The 27,312-nt window shown below is 40.8% G+C and overlaps 2 protein-coding genes across 3 annotated transcripts; both read right to left on the reverse strand.

The window, feature by feature from the left end:
• Nucleotides 1–1,930: 1,930 nt before the first annotated feature.
• LOC112769716 (zinc finger BED domain-containing protein RICESLEEPER 2-like) lies at nucleotides 1,931–10,078 on the reverse strand. 2 transcript variants are annotated; one of them, XM_072225745.1, is made up of 6 exons: nucleotides 9,736–10,078; nucleotides 9,462–9,612; nucleotides 9,069–9,376; nucleotides 2,419–4,573; nucleotides 2,240–2,319; nucleotides 1,931–2,147 (listed from the first exon to the last, which is right to left on the reverse strand). In XM_072225745.1, exons 3-5 carry the CDS (start codon nucleotides 9,150–9,152, stop codon nucleotides 2,264–2,266), a joined length of 2,295 nt encoding a protein of 764 aa, XP_072081846.1. In that variant the 5' UTR covers nucleotides 9,153–9,376; nucleotides 9,462–9,612; nucleotides 9,736–10,078; the 3' UTR covers nucleotides 1,931–2,147; nucleotides 2,240–2,263. The 2 variants fall into 2 exon arrangements, with proteins under 2 accessions (XP_072081846.1, XP_072081847.1); XM_072225746.1 differs by lacking the exons at nucleotides 9,069–9,376; nucleotides 9,462–9,612; nucleotides 9,736–10,078 and adding an exon at nucleotides 5,584–9,003.
• A 1,360-nt stretch (nucleotides 10,079–11,438) lies between these two features.
• LOC112769717 (G-type lectin S-receptor-like serine/threonine-protein kinase At4g27290) lies at nucleotides 11,439–12,380 on the reverse strand. Its single transcript, XM_072224818.1, has one exon. It carries the CDS (start codon nucleotides 12,378–12,380, stop codon nucleotides 11,439–11,441), a length of 942 nt encoding a protein of 313 aa, XP_072080919.1.
• Between the last annotated feature and the right edge of the window lie 14,932 nt (nucleotides 12,381–27,312).

The raw sequence follows: 27,312 nt of genomic DNA on the forward strand, positions 1-27,312 counted from the left end.
CGATCTGGTCTTAATCAGAAACGACATAGGAGTCAACAAATCGGGGGAAGGAAAACTTGCTGCCAATTGGAAAGGACCCTATAAAGTTAGCGAGGTCTTAGGAAAAAGTTATTATAAGGTGACCGACCTAAGCGGCGCCGAGTTACCAAGATCGTGGCATGCTTGTAATATGAAAAGGTACTATAGTTAAAAGCGAACTCTACTCCCTGATGTACTCTTTTCCCAACTTCACGATTTTTTCCCAAACATTAAAGGGTTTTTTTCTGAAGAAGGGTTTTTAATGAGGCATCATAGTAGAGGCTAAGGGGGAAAAGATTATTAAAAACCCTTAGTAGCAGTAAAGTACCTTCCCAAATTAATAAAGATCTTTTACAATATCTCTTATAAATTTCTTCTCGTTTATTTTTTCCAACGAAATGCGCCGACTTAAGCTCGACAAAACGTGAAAATCCCATGAACCGACCTAGATGGTCGTCAGGATAAAACGACGAGGTACAAGTCGGTGTAAAGAGGTTATAAAAGTTGATCGTGAGAAACTCGGAGACATTCCGACTCATAAGTCGGAATGAAAAAACCAAGTAGAAAAGAAAGCGCATCGCAAAAATAACCTAAGTCATAAAACTCAATAAAACAAAGTTGAGTATAAGGAATAACAAAAAAGAGATCGAAAAACCTAGGAAAAAGCTTAAAGGCTATCCCAAAGTCCTTAAAGCGGAAAGACTTAGAAAGACAAACAAGAAAAAGGTTTTTGGAAAAGATTAAAGGGACTTTGAAAAATCACAATCAGAAAGCATGCACACAAAAAGGTAGCTGAAACCCTTATACCAAAAAGGGTATTTTCGTTAAATAAAACCCTTATCCAAAAAAGGGCAATTATAAATATTTTTGTTTACGGCCATAAAAGGCCAAGGCAAATGTCAATATACCACCACCACAAATATAAAGAGTTTAAAAAAGAGGGAACCCACAGGCCGGGCCCCCATATAGCCAACAAATTTTTAAAGAGCATCACCACCAGGACCGAAGGGAGTAGTCGGATCACCACCAGAGTCGAGAAGAGGAGTCGGAGCGCCATCAGAACCAGGGAGAGAAGTGTCCATAGGAGTCGGAGAAGAAGCGCCGTAAGGTCTTGAGGAACTCGGAACATCCTTTTGACGAGGAGGGGACTCAATGATTCTCTGCCCTCGAGTCTTCAAATCTGACTCAGTGACGACCTCGGGAGCTGGAGGATAAACTATGGTACCATCAATAACGACCTTGTCAGGATCCAAAGGAAAGAGATCCAGGTCGGGAGCAAGAACTCCGACCTGCTCCTTAAAAATCCTCCAGGCCTCCTCGGCCCCCTCAGCAATAGAATCCTCCAACTCGGCATAGGCAGTCCGAGAGTTCAACAAGTCCCTCCTTACAGCCACAAGGTCCTCAAATAAACTCTGATAACTCTCCTGCGCCTTCTTTCTCAAGCCCTCCTCCATGTTACATAGGGCTTGTAACTTGCTCTCCTTCTCTCGGAGGCCATCGCTCTCCTCCTTCAATTTGGCAACCTCCTTCTTCAACTCCTTCTCATGTTCCTGATATATGAGAAGCCTTCCCTCAAACTCTTCAACCTTAGAGGTTGAACCCAGAGAGCTAAGAGGAGTCTTCTAAAAAATATCAAGGAACTTGGCACAAATCCCCGCCGCCCTGATGCTCTCCTCAGCTAGAATAGTGAGGTGGTTCCGAATAGAAACATCATCCATACCTATTAGGGGTGTTCGCGGTGCGGTTTGGTTCGGTTTTTGAAGGAAAAGCCATCCGATCCGATCGTTTAATTAAGCTGCGGTTCGGTTTGGTTCGGTTTTTTTTTCAAGGTCATCCGAACCAAACCAAACCAATTAAAATCGGTTTGGTTTGGTTCGGTTTTTTCATTCAAAAAAAATTCTACCATACTATTATGCAAAGTCATAACATTGAAATTGACAAACCAAAATACACAATAGCTAACAAAGTCTTGATCTAATGAAATATAACGACAACAGAATTCAAATACGACAATTAAAGAAGTTTAATAGTTCAACAGTAAACACAACTGAAAATAAAAATAAATTGTCATTAGCAAAGTTATGGTGTCTTCTCCAACAAAATAGCTAAACTTCATAATGCAAACCAACCTGAAATTAAAAAAAAAATAGTTACATAATAAGAACAACAACAATAATAATTATAACAATAATAATAATAATATAAGGAAAACAATTCCTACCATAACAACTTAACAAGATGTACTTTAATCAGACTCAACACCAGAATCTTCTTCATTGGGATCACGAGTGGGTGCAACTTCTACAAAATATATAAAACAAGAAAAATCATAACAATTAATATATATTAATAAAAACTAGATTAAAATAAAGAAAATTATAAGTAGAAACTTAACCATACCTAATTCCAACTTCTCCAATTCCTCGATGAGTTCCTCGAGGACAAGTTTTGGAGAGTTTCGGAGCCAATTTTGGGTACAAATTAACGCTTCAGCTGTCATCGGTGTTAGAAAACTCCTATAATTATTCAACACCCTTCCTCCAGTACTAAATGCCGATTCTGAAGCAACTGTGGAAACTGGCATGGCTAAGATGTCTCTTGCAATCTGCCCAAGGATTGGAAATTTAGTGGAATTCACTTTCCACCAATTTAGAATGTCGAATTGCACGCCACTCTTCTCTAATGCCTCCATAAGATATAACTCCACCTCATTCTTGTTAGCACTCTCATTGAATTGCATTTCCTTCTCAAATTCCATAGCAAAAGAAGTTTCATGTGCCTCAAGCTCTTGTGTGCTAATTTCAGGAGGATCTTGTCGAGTAGACCTTTGATAGTTACCACTAAACAGCCTGTAGCTATCAAACACCCTGAAAAGCGTCTCCTTCACCTTTGAAGTTAAGAATTCAGCATCTTCTTTTTCATACAACTTTTCAAAACTCCACTTAATCAATTGAAGCTTATACCTAGGATCAAGAACAACTGCAATGAAAATCATCATGTTTGTATTCTTTATATTTCCCCAATACTTATCATACTTGGACTTCATTTTCTCAGCCATGCTTGAAAGTACCGTATCCAAGCTTCCCATCCAATGCTTAAGTGTAGACAATATTTTACAAAAGTCATTAAAGTGTTGAGAAGATGTCACAAACGTTGAACCAGAAACTTTGTTAGTAACCTCGTAAAATATTTTTAAAAACTTCACAAAATGCCTTGCATTCTCCCAATCCTCAGACCTAGGAATCCCACCAGCCATCATAGCATACTCAGAATCTCTCTCCCCCAAACGTTTAAATGCCTTTTGAAACTTCAAAGCACTTTCAAGCATTAAAAAGGTAGAGTTCCACCTAGTAGGAACATCTAAATGGACAGTGCCTTTTTCCAGAATTCTAGCTTCCTTAATCATACTTTTAAACCTCTCAGTACGACCAGGTGATGCACGCACATGCCGAACTGCATTTCTAATCTTTAAAATTGACTCATGCATTTCTCTCAACCCATCATTCACAACAAGATTTAAAATATGAGCACAACATCTAACATGTAAAAACTCTCCCCTTAATGGATGTGAGTTCCAATCCTCCATTCTATTTTTCAAGTAAGAAAGTGCAACATCATTTGAACTAGCATTATCAACAGTGATAGAAAAAACCCGGGATATCCCCCAGCTCAACAAACATCTCTCAATCTTCCTACCAATTGTTTCCCCCTTGTGATTCTTGATAGCACAAAAATTCAAGATTCTTTTTTGCAATTTCCAATTAGCATCAATGTAATGAGCAGTAAGGCAAAGATAGTTCAAGTTTTGCACAGATGACCAACAATTAGTTGTCAAACAAACATTTTGATTTGGTTGAGAGAAAACAGACTTCAACTTAACTTTTTCATTCAAATAAAGCTTCCAACAATCCCTAGCAACTGTGAGCCTTCCAGGAATTGGAAACTTGGGTTGCAAACAGCTCGTATAATAACGAAAACCCTCCCCCTTAACATGCGAAAAAGGCAATTCATCCACAATAATCATTCTAGCAAGCGCTTGTCTACAACGATCAACATCAAATGACACGACAGAAAGTGAACTACCTATCCCTTTCCTATCATCTTTTACCACATCTTGAAAACAAAGAATCTTTTGGGTAGGATCTAATGCCTCCTTCGAAAATTTTTTGCATTGCGACAACAAGTGATTTTTCATGTTACTAGTGCCATTTTTATGTGTATCACATGCATAACTAGCCCCACACCAATTACATTTAGCTCTAGGATACTGTGGATTACTAGTTTCATCTTTAGTAAAGTGATCCCATGTCCAAGACCTAGGTCTACAAGGTTTTCTCTTACCTTCATCGGTCTCAGTTTCAGCAGAGTCATCAACGGGAGCTTCTTCAACAGCCCGCCTTTTCCCTCGGCCTCTACTAGCAAGCTTCCTTGTGTTTCGATGAGGAGCTGGCACAGGAGGCAATGCAGTCGGAGATCTGATGCTTGTTGATTCATTCAGAATAGGAACGGGAGGCAATCCAGTGTCGCCTATATTCTCACTTGAACTGACGTCAAACTACATAAACAAATACAATAAATCAAGGATAGAAACCAGCAATAAACAAAATAATAAACAAAACCAGCAGTAAAAAACCAATAAACAAGCAATAAGCTATCAATAAACCAGCAATAAACAAAACAATAAATCAAGTACATAAACCAGCAATAAATAAAACTGAACAAAACCTGATAATCTAAACAAGCAATAAACAAAACCAGCAATAAAAAACCAATAAACAAGCAATAAACAAGCAATAAGCTATCAATAAACAAGCAATAAACAAGCAATAACCAGCAATAAACAAAACAAGACTAAACAAGCAATACTGAACAAAATCTGATAATCTCCTTGGACTTAGTGATGCATAATAAATTCCCAGAATAAACACCAAAACCAATACTGAGGAAAGTTTGGATCTTACAACATAGAAAAAATAAATGCTAATTAAAAAAAAAAATCTTTGACCTCCTATCATATCATAAAATTCACATATGCAGGTAACACCTTGGAACCATAAAAACACTAGATGAAATTTTCAGTGCTCGTGAAAAACTAAGCTATGTTGGCAGTGTAGCTTTCATTAGTTGCAGTGAAGGAGCAATGCAACTGCATAAGCATGGAGGATTGGAGATTGAGACTAACTCTCAAGAGTTTTCAATGGCATTGTGTTGAACTCAATTAGAGAGAAAGGAAACACGAAACGTAGTGTTTGTTAGCAAATTCTGAAACAGCAATAGCAATGGTGGTGGGAAGTGTTTTTTTGTTTTTTTTTTTCGGTAGGAATTTTCCGATGAGATCCCGGTGAGAAGTTTAAATCAATAAACTGAACAAAACCTAATAATCTAAAAATTAAATCATGGACAGTAACCAGCAACTGAAGTTTAAATCAATAAACAAACAATAAACTGAACAAAACCCTAAACCAGTAAATCAGCAAGCAAAACATTTGGGGGACAGAAACCAGCAAGCAGGCAGCAGCAACTGAAGTTTAAATCAATAACCAACAAAACATCAGTAAAGTTTACCTGAATAGATGGCTCCATATGCACTTGAATCGGTGGTTGGGTGGGAGACTAGGAGGGGCTGTCTCACAGTCTCAGTGTCTTGATCGTGGGTGACCCTACAGAACCCAGAAACACTGCTAGGTGGAGGCGGCGAGGTCGGAGGTGGCGAGATCGGTGCTGTCCTGATCGTGGGTGACCCTACAGAACCCAGAAACGCTGCTAGGTGGAGGCGGCGAGGTCGGAGGTGGCGACTGGCAAGGTCGGAGGTGGCGAGATCGGTGCTGTCTACTAGGGGTCCCCTGTGGCTTTTGGTTCAATGGGTGACTAGGTGGCTCAGGCTGGCTCCGTGGCTGGGTCTGGGTGAGTGGGTGTGCTACCCAGAGGGCGAGATGTGGTGGCTCAGGCGGCTAGCTCCGATTTGGGATTTGGGGGTTAGGGATTTGGGGATTTTGGGGAGGAACTGCGCAGCAAGGTAACGTGTTTGGGGGGGTGGGGGTCTGGGGGGTGGGCTAGCCGGCTAGGTAGTTTTTAATTTTTAGGGTTTTGGAAAGAATCGGTTCGGTTCGGTTCGGTTAGGGTTTTAGTGGTAAGAACCGAAAACTGAACCGAACCGCAAAAAAATAGCAAAACATTGTTTTTTTCGGTTTGTTCGGTTTTTGGTTAATTCAATTTTCGGTTTCTTCGGTTCGGTTCCGCGGTTTAGTTCGGTCCGGATCGGTTTTAAACACCCCTAATACCTATACGGGTATGGAGATAGATGAACTTTCGGATAAATGCAGGAGCATCCACCTTAGCCTCACCTTCAAAAGAAGAGCCAGACTCTAAAGCCTTGCACTTCTTCTTCTCTGGCTCAGGAGAAGGTCAGGGAGGAGGGGACGGCTGAGAAGAAGCCGAAGCAGGGATAACAATGGGTTGAGAAGGAGTCCCCAAATTTCGGGAAGAAGGGGGAGGAAGAGGAAGAGGAAGAGGAGAGCTAGTTACCCTGACACCACCGGTTCTGGCGCGAGACCTCGCCTTGGCCTCCTGGACTCTCTGATAAGACTCATTAGAATTCTCCCTCGCCATCTCTGTAAAAGAAAACAAATTAGTAAAACAAGTCGGTAAACTTCAAGTCGGTAGAAACAAGTCGGAAACAAAGTAGATAAAAGCTACCTAGTTGTGTCTGGACAAAAGACGACGACCCCTGGAGAAATTTTTTGGTATCCAGATATGGGGCCCTTCCCCATACTTCTCGGAAGAACCCTACAATGGCTACCTCCACCTCATCCAGATCCTCCAAACCATATTTCTCACAGGGGGAAGCCTCTAACCAGTACAAGGGAAAGCGATGGGAAGAATTCTCATCCAAGAAAAAGGGGTGGTGACCCTCTACGCCTTGAACTTTGAAAAAATAATTTTTGAAGTCATGAAAGGATTCATCAAAAAGGGTGAAAACTCTCCGACCTTGTATAGCTCGGAAAGACACCCATTGTTGCTTATTATTTTGCCCACTGAAGGGCTTGGCCATGTGGAAGAGATAGAAGATAATTCTCAAAGAGGTCAGAAAGTCTAAAGCATGGCTGATAAACTGGTAAATTTTCAGAAAACCCCAGGAATTGGGGTGAAGTTGGGTAGGTGCAACACGACAGTGACGTAAAACAGCAATTTCGAAATCAGAAAATGGAAGGAAAACACCCAAACGGGTAATCATGCTCTCATACATAAAGAAGAAATGAGGGGCCGTCTCAGTAGCCCTCCCGAAGCAAACCCGGTCTTCCAGACCCAGGGTAAGCAGTTCATACTTTGGCTCATCCTCATCAGAGGTGCAGAGCCGGTGACGAGTGCGAAGGTCAGTAATAAAATCAGTGTCAACCAGAGGTTCCTCTCCTAAGACTGTGACATCGACCCACTGAGCAAGAATTTCTACGGAAGACATTTTCTTTTCTTAAAAAGGTGAGTGAAACCTACAAAGGAAAAAGAAAAGAAAATTAAAAACATGGTCTCTAAGGGGAATACGGAATCAGAGCCTACGAATCAACTTCTCTCTATCTAAAGAATAAAGACATGCAAACAGAAGCATTTCATAAAAGAGAAGAGGAAAAAAAAAAGACTAACCTTTGCCTGGAAACAAGGTAGAGGAAGATGCAAGCCTTCAAACAAAGAACGCCCCACGTACAGAAGAGAAGAAAATTTGAAAAACACAGAAACGAAACAACGAAAGAGAGGGAAGGCATTTATAGGCACGTTAGGGGCATAATGGTAAAAACGGAAAGCGGTCATTAATGGGCGCACCGTTACCAAGGTAATTAAAACCTACGCAAACCCCTAACGGACGCGACGTTTGATTAGACGTAACTGTGAAAACCAAAAGTCACGAAAGACATGTCGGTCCCGAACAATCACGTCGGTTCCCTCCCAAATTGGCTACGACCCCGAGTAGAATACTCGAACCCACATCTTAAAAGAATTTGGGCTCGAGCAGGGGCACTGTTCATACCCTGGCTCAATGATAAGGCCCAGGTCCAAACGAAAGGCCCAATCCAAAGGATTAAGCCTCGCTTTATACTGACCTTCACCCCACGAAGTCGGTTCCTACCACGACTTGCTCTAAAGAAGTCGGGACAAAGATTAGTTGGCAGATAAACACCCATTCAAATGAGTAACTGCCCCTAAAATCTCTCTACCCACTTCCTGGAGTCATATCTCAACCTCCCTAAGATAAAGGGACGGTTATTCCCCGTGAATAACGGAACTACACCAACGGTGGTTATGGGTTCACCACTATAAATACCCTGACACTCCTCAGGTATCTCTAAGCCCAATACTCTCTAGACCTGTCTTGCTCCCTTTGCTGACTTTGGCATCGGAGTGTCTTTGCAGGTACCACCCCCCATTCTCTCATACCGAAGTCGGACGAGGGCCTTGGAACATCAATCCGCTTGGATACTCCATCATTCCAACGATTGAGCCAGCCAAACTAATCCAACCCAATAATCTCCGGTTACCCACCGTAACAGTAAGGTAAATTAGACCCACTCAATTCTAATATGATATTAGAGTTTAACTTATCTAATGTAATTGGGACACCTACTTATTAATAATTACTTACAAATTTCGTGCTCCAAATGTGTTTCTCTAATAGACAAGTGCTGAAGTGGACTAGAAGAGATTATATGTAGATTGTTTTTATTTCTCTTTGTAATAATTGAAAACAGATTTAGAAGAATTGCATTCATGAAGACTATATATATTTCAACACAAGTTTCTTGATCATCTTATTTTCGGAACCCACATTTGCTTTGAGCACGTGAGAGCTGGTTGACCGTTTGTTGCAGTAACTGTTTGAAAGAAGCAATATTCATAGTAGTATACTAAGTTAACTTGTGCAGTAGTAAGTTTATACAAATAACAATATATATAATTAATAACTACATAAAAAATTTTAAAATATAATTAATTGGATGTCTAAAATTATCCTAACTATATAATTAATTATAACATGGGTTATCAAATTTGAATAATTTTACCTGTCTAACCTCCAATATGCTGTCTGTGACATCATTGATTGAGCATGTTCTGTTATTACTTGGAGAAGAACTTTCATCAATCATTTTTCTCTTTCTGCGAAGAACCCAGGCATTTTAGGTGGAGGTAGTGTGGATTCACTACTCAACATTTGAACAACAGATGACATGGTTGGCCTGTCATCTGGACTTTTTTGCACACAAAGCAGTCCCACATGAATTGATCTTAGCATTGAAGATAAATTTGATGTATCTCTTATTGGAGCATAAATTATTTCGTACCCTTTGTCTTCCATAAATAGTTTCCATGCCTGCATATATATTTTGCAAAGCTTGTGGTTAAGATTAGAAGCATATATAACAGAAGTGATTACTAGAATTCAGTTACACACTTACATGTCCTAGAAGATTAAATTTATGATCTTGATGAGTGAATCCTCTATTTCTACTCCCACTCACTATTTCTAACACCAATACACCAAAAGTGAATACATCGGATTTCGTTGAGTAAACTCCATCAATTATGTACTCGGGTGATAAATATCCGCTGCGCATACCCAACCAAAGGAAAAAGGAAAAGAAAGAAAAAGGGTTAAAAAACAAAAAACCTATAGTCAAGTCATCATACATACCCATATTAATAATCAGCAAAAAAGCATAAGAAACTTACTAAGTTCCAACAACATGCCGAGTGTTTGCTTTAGTTTCATTCGCTCCAAAACGCTAGTCCAAAGTCTGAAATCTTTGTATTCATTTCACCGTCTAACAAAACATTGGCAGCTTTGAGATCTCTATGAACTATTCTATGTCTTGAATCTTGATGAAGATAAAGAAGACCTCGAGCAATCCCATTGATAATGTCAAAGCGCCTTGTCCAATCTAGTAACATGCTCTTCTTTTCATCTGTTCAAAAGGTAGTCAATGATATATCTTTCTTGTGGTAAGACTGTAAACTTAAGTTGAGAAGCAATTCTTTAGTGTATGGATTAACACGTCATCTCAAATTTAATAAGAAATCACTAGTGGAAAATCTGTTTGCATATAATTTCTGTAGATAAAATATATTAATAACTAACAAGTGTTGAAAAGAAAATTAATATATTGTGGTCTATTGATTTTTGTATATTTTCAAAAAAAAAAAAATTCACATTCACCAAGTTAGAGTACAGTTGCAACTGAATTGAAAGATCATAAAGGTTTTCTGAAATCAAACCAAATATGAAGTAATCCAAGCTTTTGTTAAGCATAAATTCATAGATTAGCAATCTTTCTTCTGCATAAACGCAACATCCTAGGAGTTTCACTAAATTTCTGTGCTGAAGTTTGGCAATATGCATAACTTCATTTTTGAACTCTTGGATTCCTTGGCTTGAATTCTGTAAGAGTCTCTTAACTGCTATTTCTTTTCCATCCTTTAATACACCTGAAAGTTGTAACAACACAGACCATGTAACGTTTTCATAATGTAATAATTTATATTTTAATTTCCTTTTTTGGGCATAATTTTCCAGTCCCAAAAATACCCCTAATATAACCCCATAGGCAAAAGATTATGATTCTCTTTAGCTTTGTAAAACAAAAGGAAAATGGTTCCATTACCTTATATACCGAACCAAAGCCACCTTTTCCCAAAATATTATCAGTTGAAAAATTATTTGTTCCAGAAGAAATTGTGGACATATCAAACAAAGGCAATTGTAGATCTTCCTCTTGTTGGTCACTTATTACACCTGCATAATTAGCATCATGTGATATGTAAATACAATACATGCTCTGTTTTCTCACATTACCTAAATAATGTGTGTTACCTAACTACCTTTTCTTCGTATCTTCCATCTAAAGATGATGAAGGCCAAGCATATGATTAAAACACTAAAAGATAACGCACAAACTACGATGATCGTCTTTTTCTTTCGGATGTTCGATTTGTGTGATTTATTTTTCTGAATAGCTTCTATAAAAAGAAAAAATGCACCCGTTAAACGAAAATAAACAGTTAATTAATAAATAGAAAAAATTTGATAACAAGAATAATTAAAAAATTAGAAGATACTTATATATATACCTAGTTCTGTAGCAGCCATCCTTATGTAAATATCTTGAAGAGAATATGGAGTCAGAGCTTTAATATCATTTAAATTACCAAACCACATCAAACAACCACTTGCGCCTTCACTTATATCCAAAGCTGCATAAGCCATACATGAAAAATTCTTCAAGCACAACATCTTACAATCTTCAATGCTGATATTTCTACTATACCATGATCTTTCTGTATCTGGCAATTTCAGCCCTGAATACTTCAAAAACCCATCTCCATTACAATCCAATGAAGTTCTCCTTACACAACCATCTGATAAACCTTGCTCCTCCTTATAATTTATCTTGCACAAATCCATCTAAACAGCTACACATTGGATAGTTGTTAACATTACAACTAGAATAAGCTCCACATGTTTCATAGTAGTCACAATCATCAGCCGGTAACCTCGCCAAGTTGGTCCAACTCGATGTGTCCGGATTCCACTGGCTTCTCTGGTTGATTCCTTCCGGCGTTAGAACCACTTTATGAGGGTTTGAATTATTGATAAGTTCATACATAAAATATATCTCTTCCTCGTTCGAAACATATTTATATCTAAAGATTGGGTTTCCTTTCAATTGTGGCGTTCCACTGATTTGAACTCCATTCCATGATCCGGCACGAAATCTTTTGTTTGCACCTTCTTTAATGAATACTTGAGGATATCCCTTGATATTGATTTGTAAAGTATATCTACCTGGAAACGGATCATCCGAGCTGCTCCATGAGGTTAGATATTGATTCTGTCCTGTTTTCAGGTTTATTCCTAACTTCTGTCCAGGCAAGATTGTGTCGCATGGATAATCAAAACTTTGCCAAACGAAATCTGTTTTGCTAGCACCATTATTGCTTCTTTCTTGCACAACAAGATTTCCTGAATTCAAAAGCTTTGCTACTGGATTCAGGACGGATCTTTTTGCGTTAGAGGACCAAATAAGACTATTATTATGATCAAGAAGGACTAGAATTCCGGTGTTGTTGAGCTTGAGAACCCCTGAGGAATCAGTGAGGGGTTTTTCTCTATTTGCAACCCAAACTACTGTCTTGGATGGATCTTTGTTAAACCAGATTCCGACGTAACGGTTCTTGGAAGTTCCAGGGGTGAAGAATCCCAATGCATAGATTTCATCAGCTGAAACTATTGTCTCACCATCACTGATAGATTGCAGTGAATCAATAGTGTCCTTTGCAGTGGAAGCCACCATCATCAGAAAGAAGCATAGTAGAATCATTATTGTAAAGCCTTGCATTTGCAGTGAGAATCTGAGTCTCTCTATAAGCAGAAAAAGCAGAAAATGTGTTAATATAAAGTTTCATCAAATTGCCTTGTCTGTCAAAGTTGAAAGTTGCTTCCTGATTCACCTTTTCTGGTCAATTGTTCACTTCACATGGCCTGATTAGGTTTATTGTTAGTCAATAATATAAGACTAAATACTTGTGAGTTAGTTGCTCTGTATTTTATTTAGGTTTATTTATTCTATAGTTCTTTATAATTTTATCAAATTTTTAATTAGGTTTTTATATTCTTTGTAGAAAATGCTATTTGTCTACCAAAATTAGTTACTAAAATCAGTCACCAATATATTTATGTATAAATACATGTGTGGTTAATTTTATTTTCAATGTATATTTGTATTCCAACATGTATTTTATATTGGTGGCTGACTTTGGTGGCTGATTTTAGTGTACACGTAGCATAACCCATCTTTTGTATTTTCAATTGAGTCTCTATACTATATCAGATTTTGTAACTAAGTTTCTATGGTAACAAAAATGTTAGAATTAACGGAATATTCTGTTAAACTATATAGAATATTCAACCAAGTGTTAGACATATTCGTTTTATTTGACAGAATGTTCTGTTAATTCCAATATTTTTATCGCGACAGAGACTTAGTTACAAAATCTAATATGGTATAGAAACTCAATCGAAAAGAAAAAAGTACAAGGACTTAATTAAAAATTTAATGAAACAATAGAAACTAACAAAATAATTAAACCTTTTAGATATTGAAAAAATTTAAAAAACCAACAGCCTCTCTAACTAATATTTTAACAAATCAACTAACTTTATAACAAAATACAACAACAAAAAATAATATCCAAAAGAAAAACTCTAGAAAATCAACTATAGATAAGTTAACTTAATTAATTTTTCTTTGTTTTTAATTTTAAAATTTCAAAAAATAAGGGTAGTGAAGAATTGTTTTATTTTTTTTATGTAACTAACATGTTTTTCAACTAATTAGCTATTAGCTATTGGTTATACCCAAGTTAATTCCCTAGCAGAATTCTATCCAAAATCATTGAAAATTAATATCCATAAAGTTGGCTTCAAACATTTTTCATCTACTTATTTAACTTCTCATCTTATTTATCTTATTTATCTTTATTCATTAACCTATTCTTCTTCTCCCGTCTCCTCCAACTTTTTTTACATCTTCTTTTCTTTTTCTCATCCCCTTCTTATGCATCATGATCCATTCGTCCTCTTCTTATTTATCATCATCATTATCATCACCACCTCCTCCTTTTCTTCTTCTTTTTTCTTCTCATTCTCTATTTTATATTTGATTTCTTCTACTCCTTTTTCTTTTTCCTCCTTCGTTATTATCAATTTTGTCATCATCATAGTCATTTTCCTCTTCTTCTCTTATATATATGCAAAATTTATGTGCTAAATATAAAAAATTTTATGTTATATCAATAAGTTTATGAGTTATATATGTGTAAAATTTTTGCAAAAATTTATGTACTATATCAATAAATTTATGTGACATGTGCAAAAAATTTTTAAATGAGAATTTTTTTTTATAATAAATTGTTGTCAAACCATCCAAGTACTAGCATTTCATTTTGGTTTCGTACAATTTTTAGTTTTAAAAGTAACTTATTAAAATTTAATTTTAAAGATAATTTTTAAAATTTGTAATATCTATGTTTGATAAATCAAATTAAAAATAATTTTTAATAAATGAAGTAAAAAAAAATCATGTTTAGTAAATATAATTTTTAAAATTCTAAAAAATCATAATAAACATAAAGTAATTTTTAATCTATCCTCTCATAAATAAAAAGTTAATTACTCTCTATAATATATCTGTTCGTCTGCTCAGACGAACGATGATTCAGGTCAGATTGTTGCTGGGGCAAGGACTTGATAGGGTTAGGACCTAAGCGCGAGTTGGTGGTGGAGTCGGGTTCTGACGTCGGATGGACGGCGGGTGGATCACCTGTAAGGACTCAGACACTCAAATTAGAGTCCGTATGAAAAGGCGGCTAATTAGAGTTAGAATAGTGACGTACTTCTGGAGAGGGTTAGGTCCCTCCCATTTTATGGCTCGTACTTGGGTGGACCTCTTGTGGCTAGGCCACCTTCCTGAAAGCTTTGCTAGCTGTCCAGGTTCCACGTAGGTGAGGAGATGACGTGCGGGTAGGGGTGGAAACAGGCCAGGCCAAGCCAGACTTTGCTCTTAACAGGCCTGGCCTATCATACAGTTAATTGGCCTGAGCCTGGCCTGCAGCCTATTATAGGCTTTTTATAAAGTACTAGGCCTGGCCTATTATTCAGCCTGGCTTGGCCTGAAACCTGTTAAAAGGCCTGATAATTTTTTTTTACAAAAATAAAAATATTATTTAAAAAAATTATTTTTTAATAAAAATATTTATATGTAATATGTCATATATTTAATATTTATAAAAGATTTTAAACTTTTAACGTATTTAAAATATACAAAAATATTTATAATAAAATATAATAAATTTAAAATATCTCATAATTTTGTTAATAATAGATAATTATTTATATATTTAATTATATTTTAACTGGTCCAAGCAGGCCTGACAGGCCAGTAAGGGTAATTAGTAAGGATGGACCTGGCCTATTAACGTATTAAGGCTTTTAAAAGAGTCTGGGCCTGTGCTTATTTTATAACAGGCCAGGCCAGACTAGACCAAACACAGGTCAGTCTGCAGGCTCCTAGCAGGCCGCTTGGCCTTTTTCCACCCCTACGTGCGGGTCACTTCTTGACTCGGGTTGGTTGACCCATTGAGTCGGCTATTCATGTTTGGAACCGGATCGCTGGTAGGCTGGGTCGGAACAATATCTAATTATTATTGGAGCAATTAAATTGAGTTAGAAAATCTAAATGATTTAACTATGGTAAAACTATTTTTAAAAAATTTTAAGAATTTTCAAAAAACTTTTTGTTCGGTTTTTCAAACCACTAAAATTTTAAATCCGCTCAAGCAAAAAAAATGAAAACAAAGAATACAAAAATAAAAGAAAGACGCGATATGATCATGTCAAAAGAAAATTATGTCAGTTGAAGATTGTTACGGACTCGCATGGTCCAGACCCAAAAACCCGGCGGGTCGGGAACCCCGCCTCCGGCCCAGACCCGAATAACCACAATAGGGAAACTCGACGGGTCGGTCTCCCGCGTCCGACCCGAAGTCCAAGCGACTTGCCACCACGGCTTAAGTCCACACCCAGCAAACCGGTCGAGTCGGTACCCTCGGGGCACCACCCGAACCCTCGACCCGATAACTGGAACGACCTGCACCTCCCACGCGAACTGAAACAACTCATAGAAGCTCCCTGGCCAGTGGGCTAGGTCATTTATAGGCCCGTCCAGCAACAGTATATAAGGGGAGAGGTCAGCGCTCCCTCTAAGGTACGTCACATCTTACCTAATTTGGTCATCCCTTCGTACGGACACTAACTTGACCGTCGGAATGTCCTTGCAGGTGGCCACCCCCCTCGTCCTCCTCTCCTCCGGCGCCATCAACTCACTAAGCACACCTCAAATGCCCGCTTCAGATCAACCCCGGGGTTTCCCCCTCCAACCCTCTCATCATCACCCGATCCCCCGAGCACCCGAGATCCCACGGTAACGAATATTGGCGCCGTCTGTGGGGATCCTGGAGCAGACATGGAGCGGCTTCCCACGTCGGAGGAGCTTCGCGAAGGAGTAGGGGCCCACCTGAGTAGGGCGAGCTCGACGGCTCGTGCCGCCGAACACCCCCGGTCCTCCGTCCAGCCTAACCAACAGATCTACACCAAAACCCCCGAAAGGCGTCCCTTCGGGGGGACGGGAGCCGATAGCGCCAGAATCATGCAGGAACTCAGACACAGAGTACAAAACCTTGAACGGGAGCTGGCAGTAAGGAGCCGATCCTACGGAGACGTCAGCCACTCCCGCGGCGATGCCAGCCGATCTCGCACCCGCTCCCCGTCCCGAAGACATCTAAGCCGAGAAAGGAGCCCAACAAAGCACGATGAGACGCATGCTCAGGCGACCTCTCGACCTCACCAGGACAGGTCTGAGAGCCACGGGGAGTCCCAAAGAGGGAAGGCCAAGAGACAGAGGGAACCCATCATCATGGGAGCCACCCCTTTCCACCCCTCGATCCTCAAGGTCCGTCTTCCAAAAAATTTCGACAAGCCAACAGACATGAGGTACAACAGGACCAAGGATCCCCAGGAGCACCTCACAGCTTTCGAAGCAAGAATGAATCTGGAAGGAGTAGGCGATGCGGTCAGGTGTCGAGCATTCCCTGTGATGCTGGCCGGCCCAGCGATCCGGTGGTTCAACGCACTCCCACAGAAGTCCATCACGGCCTTCGCGGACATCTCCCAAAGCTTTCTAGCTCGGTTCACGACACGCATAGCCAAGGCAAAGCACCCAATTAACCTATTAGGGATTACCCAGAAACCCGGAGAGCCGACCAGGAAATTCCTGGACAGGTTCAACGACGAATGCTTAGAGATCGACGGCCTTACGGACTTAGTCGCCAGTCTTTGCTTAACAAACGGCCTGCAAAACGAGGACTTCAGGAAGCACCTCACAACTAAGCCCGTATGGACCATGCAGAAAATTCAAAGGGTGTCCAAGGAATACATAAATGATGAGGAAGTTAGTCAGGTTGTAGCAGCCAACAAACGGCAGCTCGCTAACCCCCCAGCTCGGTAGGCATCCCAGGTCGACAGATACAAAGAAGCTCCCATGGACGGCATCCTACCCAAGCAACCTAAGCAACCCCTATGGGTAGGAAGATTCACCAACTACACGCCACTCACGGCGCCCATAGTGGAAGTCTACCAGCAAATTGTGGACAAGGGAATCCTATCCAGACCCAAACCTTTGAAAGAAAAAATGAGAGGTAACAAAAGCCTCTACTGCGATTATCACAAGGGCTTTGGTCACAAGACGCAAGACTGTTTTGACCTCAAAGATACTCTAGAGCAGGCGATCCGGGAAGGAAAATTGAGTGAGTTCTCCCAACTTATCCGAGAACTAATGAGACGGGAATGGGAGCGCTCAGAAGAAGATCATAGCCGAACCGTCAAGGCTAGACAAGAGCCCACAGGGAACACCGACAACCCCCCAACTTTTGTGGTTAACGTTGTGATTGGATGCGACACCCCCCCCAAATCCAAGTCGGCAGTAAAAAAGGACACCCGGATCCTTTCAATATCAACAGGAAACCCCGCCGCCTCAAAAGGAAGACCCCCCCATGATATCATTCGGCCCAGAAGATTAGTGGTTTCACGATATCTCCGAAACCCCCCCCATGGTGATCACGGCAATGGTCAGGACCGGGTTGGTCAAGCGAATACTCGTCGGTACTGGAGCTGACTCCAACATCCTATTCAGGAATGTGTTTGACGCCATGGGACTCAGGGAGTCCGACCTCAAGAGCCATCAACACGGGGTCATGGGGTTAGGCGACAACTATATAAAACCCGACGGGACGATCTCTCTCCCAATCTGCCTTGGAGCTGGTGACGCTAGGAGGTCGGTTATGGCAGACTTCGTAGTCCTCAGAGACTCCACGGCCTACAACATCATTCTAAGAAGAAAGACCATCAACGAATTTTCAGCTATGATATGTACTAAATTCCTAACGATGAAGTTCGTGACGGACAAAGGAGCTGTTGGGTCCATTAGGGGAGACTTGGAAGCGGCGGTCACCTACGACAATGCCAGTCTCTCCCTAAGGAAAGAGTCTAAAAAGGCAGATGGCGTGTTTTTGGCAGACCTAGATGTAAGGATAGAAGACAAGCTGAGACCAGAACTAGAGGGGGACATGGAGAAGTTCCAGATAGGGAAGTCGGCAGAACAGTTCACCTTCGTAAACAAAAATCTGCCCCATGAACTCAAAGGCCTCCTCATGGAGGTCGTAAGGGAAAACGGCGACCTCTTCGCATGGACGCTGTCAGACATGTCGGGCTTGGATCCCGAGGTCATGTCCCACCGACTAGCTATCAAACCAGACGCAAAGTCAGTAGCACAGCGACGAAGGAAAATGTCCCAAGAAAGGGCCAATGAGGTTGCCAAACAAACAGCCGGGCTACTCGAAGCCGAATTCATCAAAGAGCTCGAATACTCGACGTGGCTATCCAACGTCGTCCTAGTCAAAAAAGCTAGTGGAAGATGGAGAATGTGTGTCGACTATTCCGACCTAAACAAAGCATGTCCTAAAGACTCTTTCCCCCTCCCCAACATTGACACCTTGGTGGACTCAGCGGCAGGGTATCGTTTCCTCAGCTTCATGAACGGGTACTCCGGCTATAACCAGATCTCGATGCACTGGCCTGATGAGGAGGAGACGGCGTTCATAAAACCAGGAGGCACTTATTGTTACAAGGTAATGCCATTTGGATTAAAGAACGCGGGGGCCACCTACCAAAGACTAATGAGAAAAGTCTTCCATGATCTCATCGGTAAGACAGTGGAGGTTTATGTCGACGACATCTTGGTGAAAACAGCAGAGCCAAGCAGCCTTATAGACGACCTCCAAGTTGTCTTCGAAGCACTAAGGAAATTCAAAATGAGGCTCAATCCACTCAAGTGTGCGTTTGCTATGGAGGCCGGAAAGTTCCTAGGATTTATGATAACACAACGGGGGGTAGAAGCTAACCCAGACAAGTGCGAAGCCGTCCTCAAAATGGCAAGGCCAGGGTGTGTCAAAGATGTGCAACGACTCACTGGGAAGCTTACGGCTCTATCCCGGTTTCTCGGAGCCTCGGCGGAAAAGGCCCTCCCATTCTTCAACCTAATGAAGAAAGGAATCACCTTCGAGTGGACCCGAGCATGCGAAGAGGTGTTCAGCAATTTCAAAAAGATACTTTCAGAACCACCCGTGCTCAGCAAACCCAGAGAGGGAGAACCTCTATACCTATACCTACCAGTGACCGCGTAGGCCATGGCAGCGGTTCTTGTCCGAGAAGAAGATAAGACTTAGCGCCCAATATACTTCATCAGCAAAGTACTCCAAGGGGGGCGGAGTTGAAGTACACCAAGCTGGAAAAGCTGGCTTATGCCCTGCTAACCTCCTCAAGAAAGCTCAAACAATACTTCCAAGGGCATGTGATCATCCTAAGAACCGACCAGGCCATTCGGCAAGTTCTCTAGAAATCCGACCTCGCAGGGAGAATGATGGCATGGGCAGTAGAGCTGTCCCAATATGACTTGCAATACGATCCCAGGCAAGCAATCAAAGCCCAAGCAATGGCCGATTTCCTGGTAGAAGTCACAGGAGAGGCACCTGACATGCCGAACACACGGTGGAAGCTCCACGTGGATGGAGCATCCAACCAAATGTTCAGAGGGGCCGGAATCATCCTTGAGAACTCGGCAGGGGTAGCCTACGAGCAGTCGATCAAGTTCGATTTCCCCGTCTCCAACAACCAGGCAGAATACGAAGTGCTGATAGAAGGGCTAATCCTAGCTAAAGAAGTCGGAGCATCCAGGATAGAAGTTAGTAGTGACTCCCAGATCGTCACATCCCAGATAAACGGCAGCTATCAGGCCAGGGACACACTACTACAAAAATACCTAGAAAAGGTAAAAGAGTTATGCAAAAGCTTCAAGGAAGTCATAATCCAGCATGTCCCTAGCGAAAGGAACGCCCAAGCCGACCTCCCCTCCAAGCTAGCGAGCACCAAGCCTGGGACAGGAAACAGGTCTCTAATCCAGGGATTGGCAATTGAACCAGCAATCATCTTATATGCAGCCCAGACCCCTAGCCTCCCTCATGGATAGACCCTATCTTCCGATACCTAGAACACGGCGAAATACCCCAAGACGAGAAGGAAGCACAAACCACCAAAAGGGAAGCCCCCCAAATATGTGATCATACAAGGGCAGTTGTACAAGCGAGGGCTCCACCAACCCTTGCTCAAATGCCTACGCCCCGACCAGACGAACTACGTCCTAAGCGAAGTCCATGAGGGGTGTTGTGGTCACCATATTGGAGGAAGGTCGCTGGCAAGGAAGATCATCCGAGCAGGGTATTACTGGCCCACAATAATGTCGGATGCTCAGGAGTTCGTCAGAAAATGCAAGAAATACCAAGAAAACGCCAACTTCTACAAAGCTCCACCTGAGGAACTTAGTTTAATGATGGGACCCCGACCTTTCGCCCAATGGGGAGTCGACCTCTTGGGGCCATTCCCACCCGGGCCAGGACAAGTAAAATACTTAATAGTAGCTATAGACTACTACACCAAATGGGTAGAGGTAGAATCACTAGCCAGCATATCCTCAGCAAACTGTCAAAAATTCATGTGGAGGCAAGTGATCACCAGGTTCGGAATCCCAGAGTCTGTCATATCAGATAATGGGACACAATTCACTGACAAGAAATTCAAAGAATTCCTCTCAGGACTAGGGGTCAGGCAAAGGTTCTCTTTAGTCAAGCACCCTCAAAGCAACAGACAGGTAGAAGCAGCCAACAAAGTCATTCTAAAAGGGCTAAAGAAGCGACTCGAAAGGAAGAAGAGCTCATGGGCAGATGAGCTAGCCTCGGTCTTATGGTCTTACGAAACCTCTCCTCAGTCATCTACCGGCGAAACCCCCTTCCGACTCATATACGGGGTCGACGCGGTCATCCCAGTCGAAATAGGGGAGCCGAGTCCAAGATTACTCCTTGGGGGAGAAAATGAGGCAATCGAGAAAGACCTAGTTGATGAAACAAGACAGATGGCACACCTAACAGAGACAGCAATCAAGCAAAGGATAGCCCTAAGATACAACGGCAAAGTGCTAAGGAGAAACCTCGGAGAAGGCGACCTGGTCTTACGACGTAACGACATAGGGCCGCCAACCCCAGGAGAAAGCAAGTTGGCCGCAAATTGGGAAGGACCTTACAGAGTCAGAGAAGTCCTCGGGAAGGGTGCATATAAGCTAGAAAAGCTAGATGGAAGCGAGGTGCCAAGGACATTGAACATGGCGAACCTAAAAAGATTTTACTCATAAGAATAAGCGACCTGACGGGCTAACGACCCCTCCACATCCACTTTAGCTTTTTTTCCATTTCCCTTTGTTTTCATTTTCTTTAACTATGTATCACATTACCCCTTTACTTCAAGTTCTACATATGCATATATAACAAACTTTGTCTTTTGCAAGATTTTTGCCAAATACAACGGAGCAACAAAAACCACGAGTGGTCGACCTAACAGAAACCCAGAACTGATCACCTCGGGAGCCAAAGGGACCGAAAGGTAAAAAAGCAACAAGCGATTAAAACGGTAAGTACCATAAAAGCGGTAAACCAAAAGGCCATGACGACTCGGGTAAGCAAAATCAATAAAATAAGCAAAAGCCACGATGGCTCGAGCAAGCGAATAATTATCATAAAGTGACTTAATTAAAAAGAAGTATCAAAATATTCATTACAACTGAAGGCGCCTTAAAAGGCCCAAAAGCAAAAAACAAAATTACAAGAACAGAGACAAAGAGTATAAAAGCTGAAAAAAAAAAAAGAAGAACCAATCTCAAGACTTGAGGATGTCAACAATCTTCCCGTCCTCAACAGTCTTGAGAGCGCCTACTTTGGAAAGGTCGAGGTCGGGAGCCAGCACAGCAACCTGAAGCTTAATCCCCTCCTCAGTCAGCTTCACGGCCTCCCGGGCCCCCTTAGCGATCTCCTTGTTTTTCTTCTTCAAGGCTGCTGCTTCCTGACGGGCAGCCGACGCCGAGCTCTCCGCCAGTTTCAGCTTTTCCTCTAAGTCTTGGATCTTCTTCTCAGCAGCAGCAACCTCACCACGGGAAGTATTCAAATCTTTCATCAAGGCGATGTCCCGCTCTACCAACCTATTGATTTCCTTGGCATCTTCCCTAGCCTTCTCCTCCTACTCACCCAACTTCACCTTCAGGGACTCCTCCCGGGACCTCGAGTCCGTCAGATCCTTCTGGGAGCTCCGAAGTTTTCCCTCCATGGCATGAATGTTTCCCAAGACAGGTTCCACCTTCTTGGCAATAGCAGCAGCCCAGAGAAGACTACGGTAGATCCACCTCGCCTGACCAGCAAGGTCGGCATCCCGGAAGAACTCCTCAGTTCTAGGAACCAGCTGGGACTCGATAAAACCCCCAGCATCAAAATTCTTTTCCATAACATAGAGGGTCTTTCCCGAGTCCCGCTTCCTCTTTTTCGGGTTGCCGACAACTTACAGGTCGTCATCCCCAGACTCCGCATCCTCCTCAAGAGGAACCTCCTCCTCCACATTTGGGTTCCCTTGGGCGTCCTCAGAAGGAACCACTGCTCTCCCCGACTTCTCCCTAGCCTTGACTAGCTGTAGGAGTCGCCGAAGAGTCCTCATCACCTTTGTCACCATCTCGAATGAGATTCATCAAATCAGCCAAAGTGGTTTTCCCGCCAGCCATGGAAACTACACACAAGAAGCAAAGTGTGAGCAATAGGAAAGTGAAACACTAAAGCAAAAAGCACAAGAAAAACAAACTCACCAACATACGACCGACCGGACTCCCGATCCCCCATAACCATACGAGAGTTAAGATTTTTCTCGCCAAAAATGGCCAACAAGATGTCGGCGATGTTACACTCTTCCGGGATCAACCAATCATAAGAGATTTTTATTAAATAATCAGAGCTCGCCCCAAAACTCCAATAAGTCAGGATCCGCCTTTCCCCATCGGCGGTAAGCCAGAAGGGTTGATGGCCCTCAACTGGTCTGACTTTGAAAAAAGTATGCTTAAACCCATGGAAAGAATTCTCAAAGAGACCAAAGATCCTCCGAACTTGTTGGGCCCTAAGGTAGCGTTTGGTGGAGAGACAAAGACGGAAAGACTGAGACTAAGAGACAGAGACTAAGAGACAGGGATTAAAATAAATCTCAGTATTCTGTTTGGTGCAAAATAGGAGACAGGAATTGAAACAAGAATAAAACTCTAATTTAATTTGCACAAAGGGTAAAATTGGAATTAATTAATTGAAATGAAAGTATTTTAGGTATAAAATGTTATTAAAGTTTCAGTCTCCATCTCTAAAAATTTCAGTCGCCTGTGTCCCTACTTTTTGGAGTTACTGAAATACTAAAATTTTAGAGACAGAGACAGAAATTTTAGTATCAGTCTCTGAATTAACAAACACGATACTGAGTCTTAGTCTCTCAGTCTCTGTCTCAGTACCTCAAAACAAACGCTACCTAAAAGACATATACCCCTTATTTGTTTTCCCCTTCTGAGAAGGATTGGTGAGAAGGAAGAGGTAGAGAAAAACATTCACCGACACTGGGATCTCCAGGTATTCGTAGACCATTTCGAAGCAGCGAATAGCGGCCCAGCTGTTCGGGTGCAGCTGCAACAGAGCAACATCAACCGATTTAACAAGCCCATGACAAAGGGAGAGAAGGGAAGGCGAACTCCCAAGGTTATGAATATGGGTTTATAAACCCACAACCAATCAACAACTCGAGGGGAGGCCAGGTTCTTTTGACAAATACGTTCCCGATCAACAGGAACGTAAACCTGGTACAATGCCTCCTCGGGTCCTCCTCCACACAAGAGCCCGGCCTGGCGAAGATCTTGGAGGCTCTCACGGGTGACCTTAGAAGGGGCGTCCCTCACATCGAAAGTTACCCAGGCGTAGTGGTCGACAAAGTTGGCTAGCGACCGCTGAGCCGTGTTCGGGAGCACAGGGCGGTCAGCCATACCTACAGAGGGGGCACCACTTAGTTAGAACAGGAGGTCGGAAACCCTAAAAGCAGTGAAAACAAACTACAACTCCCCAAACCACCCCCTAGGTACCCTTACACTAACCCAAAACTCAAGCAAAACCTAAGAAAATTCCAGTGGCGCTCCCTCTAAAAGAAAAAACAGCAAAAGCAAGCAAAAAACCCAGGCATGCATAGGAAAAAATGTGCAAAACACACAAAAACCAAAAGGAAGAAGCAATCAAAACCATAAACAACATACCAGGAAAATGCAGAAGCTGAGGAAGGAATCTGAAAATGCGAATAGAATCGAAGCAGCAGCGAAAGAAGAGAGTAGAAGTAGCAGCAGTTCAGGGAGATAAAAGAGAGAAAAAGGAAGAATGGGGAAATAAGGGGGTTGTAGAAATAAAAAAAGGGGGGGGGGCAAAGAGTGTAACCGTCGAGGAAGCGCCAAAAGGCAGGAGCATAATCGCCAATTCACGCGAATTTCAAATCAAGAAATGATGGGCATTTAATGCCCTGCACAGAAGCCAAGGAGACAGCGCCAAGGCAGAGACGAGATGGCCGCGCGTGGGGAACACGAACGGTACCAGCGAGCTCCCGAGAAGGGGAGTACACCCCGACTCGGCGAGTAAGTCAAACGCGCCCAGCCACGAGTTTCAAACCTCGAGACTAGCGCGTTGGGGGCACTGTTACGGACTCGCATGGTCCAGGCCCAAGAACCCGGCGGGTCGGGAACCCTGCCTCCGGCCCAGACCCGAATCACCACAATAGAGAAACCCGACGGGTCGGTCTCCCACGTCCGACCCGAAGTCCAAGCGACGTGCCACCATGGCTTAAGTCAACACCCAGCAAACCGGTCGGGTCGGTACCCTCAGGGCACCACCCGAACCCCCGACCCGGTAACTGGAACGACCTACACCTCCCACGCGGACTGGGACAGCTCATAGAAGCTCCCTGGCTAATGGGCTAGGTCATTTATGGGCCCGTCTAACAACAGTATATAAGGGGAGAGGTCAGCGCTCTCCCAAGGTACGTCACATCTTACCTAATTTGGCCATCCCTTCGTACGGCTATTATCTTGACCGTCAGAGTGTCCTTGCAGGTGGCCACCCCCTCGTCCTCCTCTCCTCCGGTGCTATCAACTCACTGAGCACACCTCAAACGCCTGCTTCAGATCAACCCCGGGGTTTCCCCCTCCAACCCTCTCATCATCACCCGATCCACCGAGCACCCAAGATCCCACGGTAACAAACAAAAATTAAATATTTTAGTTCAAGCATCAAATCTCTGTTATATAGTTCTACAAAGAATTAATTTTTTTTATCTTTCTTCTTTAATAATTAATTTATGGATATCCAAATTAAAAAAGTTGAACATAGTCATTAATTTCCAACATTTCATATAAAGTCACGACAAGGAGAGATCAATTTTTTTTTTTTTGGATATTTTTTTTAACTGTTACTTTTCTTTTGGGCAATAACAAATTTAGGAATGGAGTAGTTTGAAAAAATGACAAAAAAAAATTACAAAATACAATTATTTTTAAAACTCTTGTAATTTATAAAAATAGTTTAGCAATGTAATTAACTTATTTGTTATTTTAAATTAAAGTTGAAGAAATAGTTAATAACTTAATATTAACTACAATGACTCAATTTAATTCTCTAATAACAATTAACCATGTTATAGAGAGTAACTAATTTTTTATTTATAAAAAAATTGGCTAAAAATTGCTTAAATATAAATATAAAAGTAAATTTAGATATTTATTAATGCAGGAAGTTATATCAAATATTTTATTTTTGATAAATATAAATAAATAGTAATACTAGAACTTGGAGAGAGGGTTAAATCAAGTTAATTTCAAAAACTAAATTCTTTATGCTGTTTTTGCGGAAATTGAAATTGTAGGAGAATTTTTATTGTTTGTCATTAAAATCAGAACAAAAATAACAGTGAAGAAGAGAATCACACAAGCACATATATCTTAGTTCATTTTTCATGTGCAATAAAATTTACATTTAGTCTCTATCTATAATTATAGTGGACTTTCAACTATAATTAAACTGATTACATGCACATACAAATATCAATAAATTATAACATAATCTATTTATTTTATCCATATAAAAAATAATATCAAAATTATTCTATATTAAATAATGACATATAAATTTTTTAGAATTTTACCATATCAGTATATTAGTATAGATGTAATTCTATTATGAAACCAAATATATTTTTTCTTTCAACCTCAATGTCAATTCTTGTAACGGTTTTCATAATAATTACCCACATAATCCTTGCAATTAAAATCTCTTTTTAATAATGTTAAAGGTGCTCTTTATTCATATTTTATAAATATTCTTATAATAATTAATAAGATATTTTTATGTAAAGTATTACATGTATTGTCGTGTTGCATCTTAAATTGTAAATTAAAGTATAATCTTCAATCTTTTTTAGAGATACATGAAATAAGTTGATTATTCATTTATTTTACAATCACATTTTTTAAAATAATTTATGGGAGATGGTCTACTAGAATATTTCAAAAAATAAAAACTGATAAAAGGCTTATAGCCTTATACTATAGTTAAAAGACATCAAACTACTTTTATATAGTTTGTTTTACAGAGAAAAAAAAAATTACTATTAATTCTTAATTTTAGACTATCACAATCAATATTATGTCTAATAATTTAATACTTTTTTGCATGCACTTTAATAATATTATAAAACACGCAAATAACTATAATAATGTTAGATAAATTTATAATTTGTATTCGATCTTTATAACATTTATTTTTGAATTGATTTAAGATAAGGTAGTTATTCAATGTTATTTTATTTTATTTAAATATTTATATTTTAATTCTATTCAATAAAAAATACCATTTATTTGTACTTATCAAAATAGTTGATAATAAAGATATAAAAGGTTTTAATTTTTGAAAGAGTTAAGTATGATTTTGTCATTTTAGTCCTTAAAGTAGAGACTAAAAATTTTTTTCGTCCCCAACCTTTTTTGCATTTAAATTCGTCCCTAAGATTTAACTTAATTTTAAAATTGTCATTCGGACGAAAATACTCTTCCCCCTTCTTCTCCAAAATTAACCAGAAGCAGAAGCTAAAGCTGAACCAGAAGTTGAAGTTGAAACAGAAGCAACAACAATAAAACAACAATAACCAGAAGC

This window comes from Arachis hypogaea, chromosome 18 (genome assembly GCF_003086295.3).
Source record: "Arachis hypogaea cultivar Tifrunner chromosome 18, arahy.Tifrunner.gnm2.J5K5, whole genome shotgun sequence".
Lineage (NCBI taxonomy): Eukaryota > Viridiplantae > Streptophyta > Magnoliopsida > Fabales > Fabaceae > Arachis > Arachis hypogaea.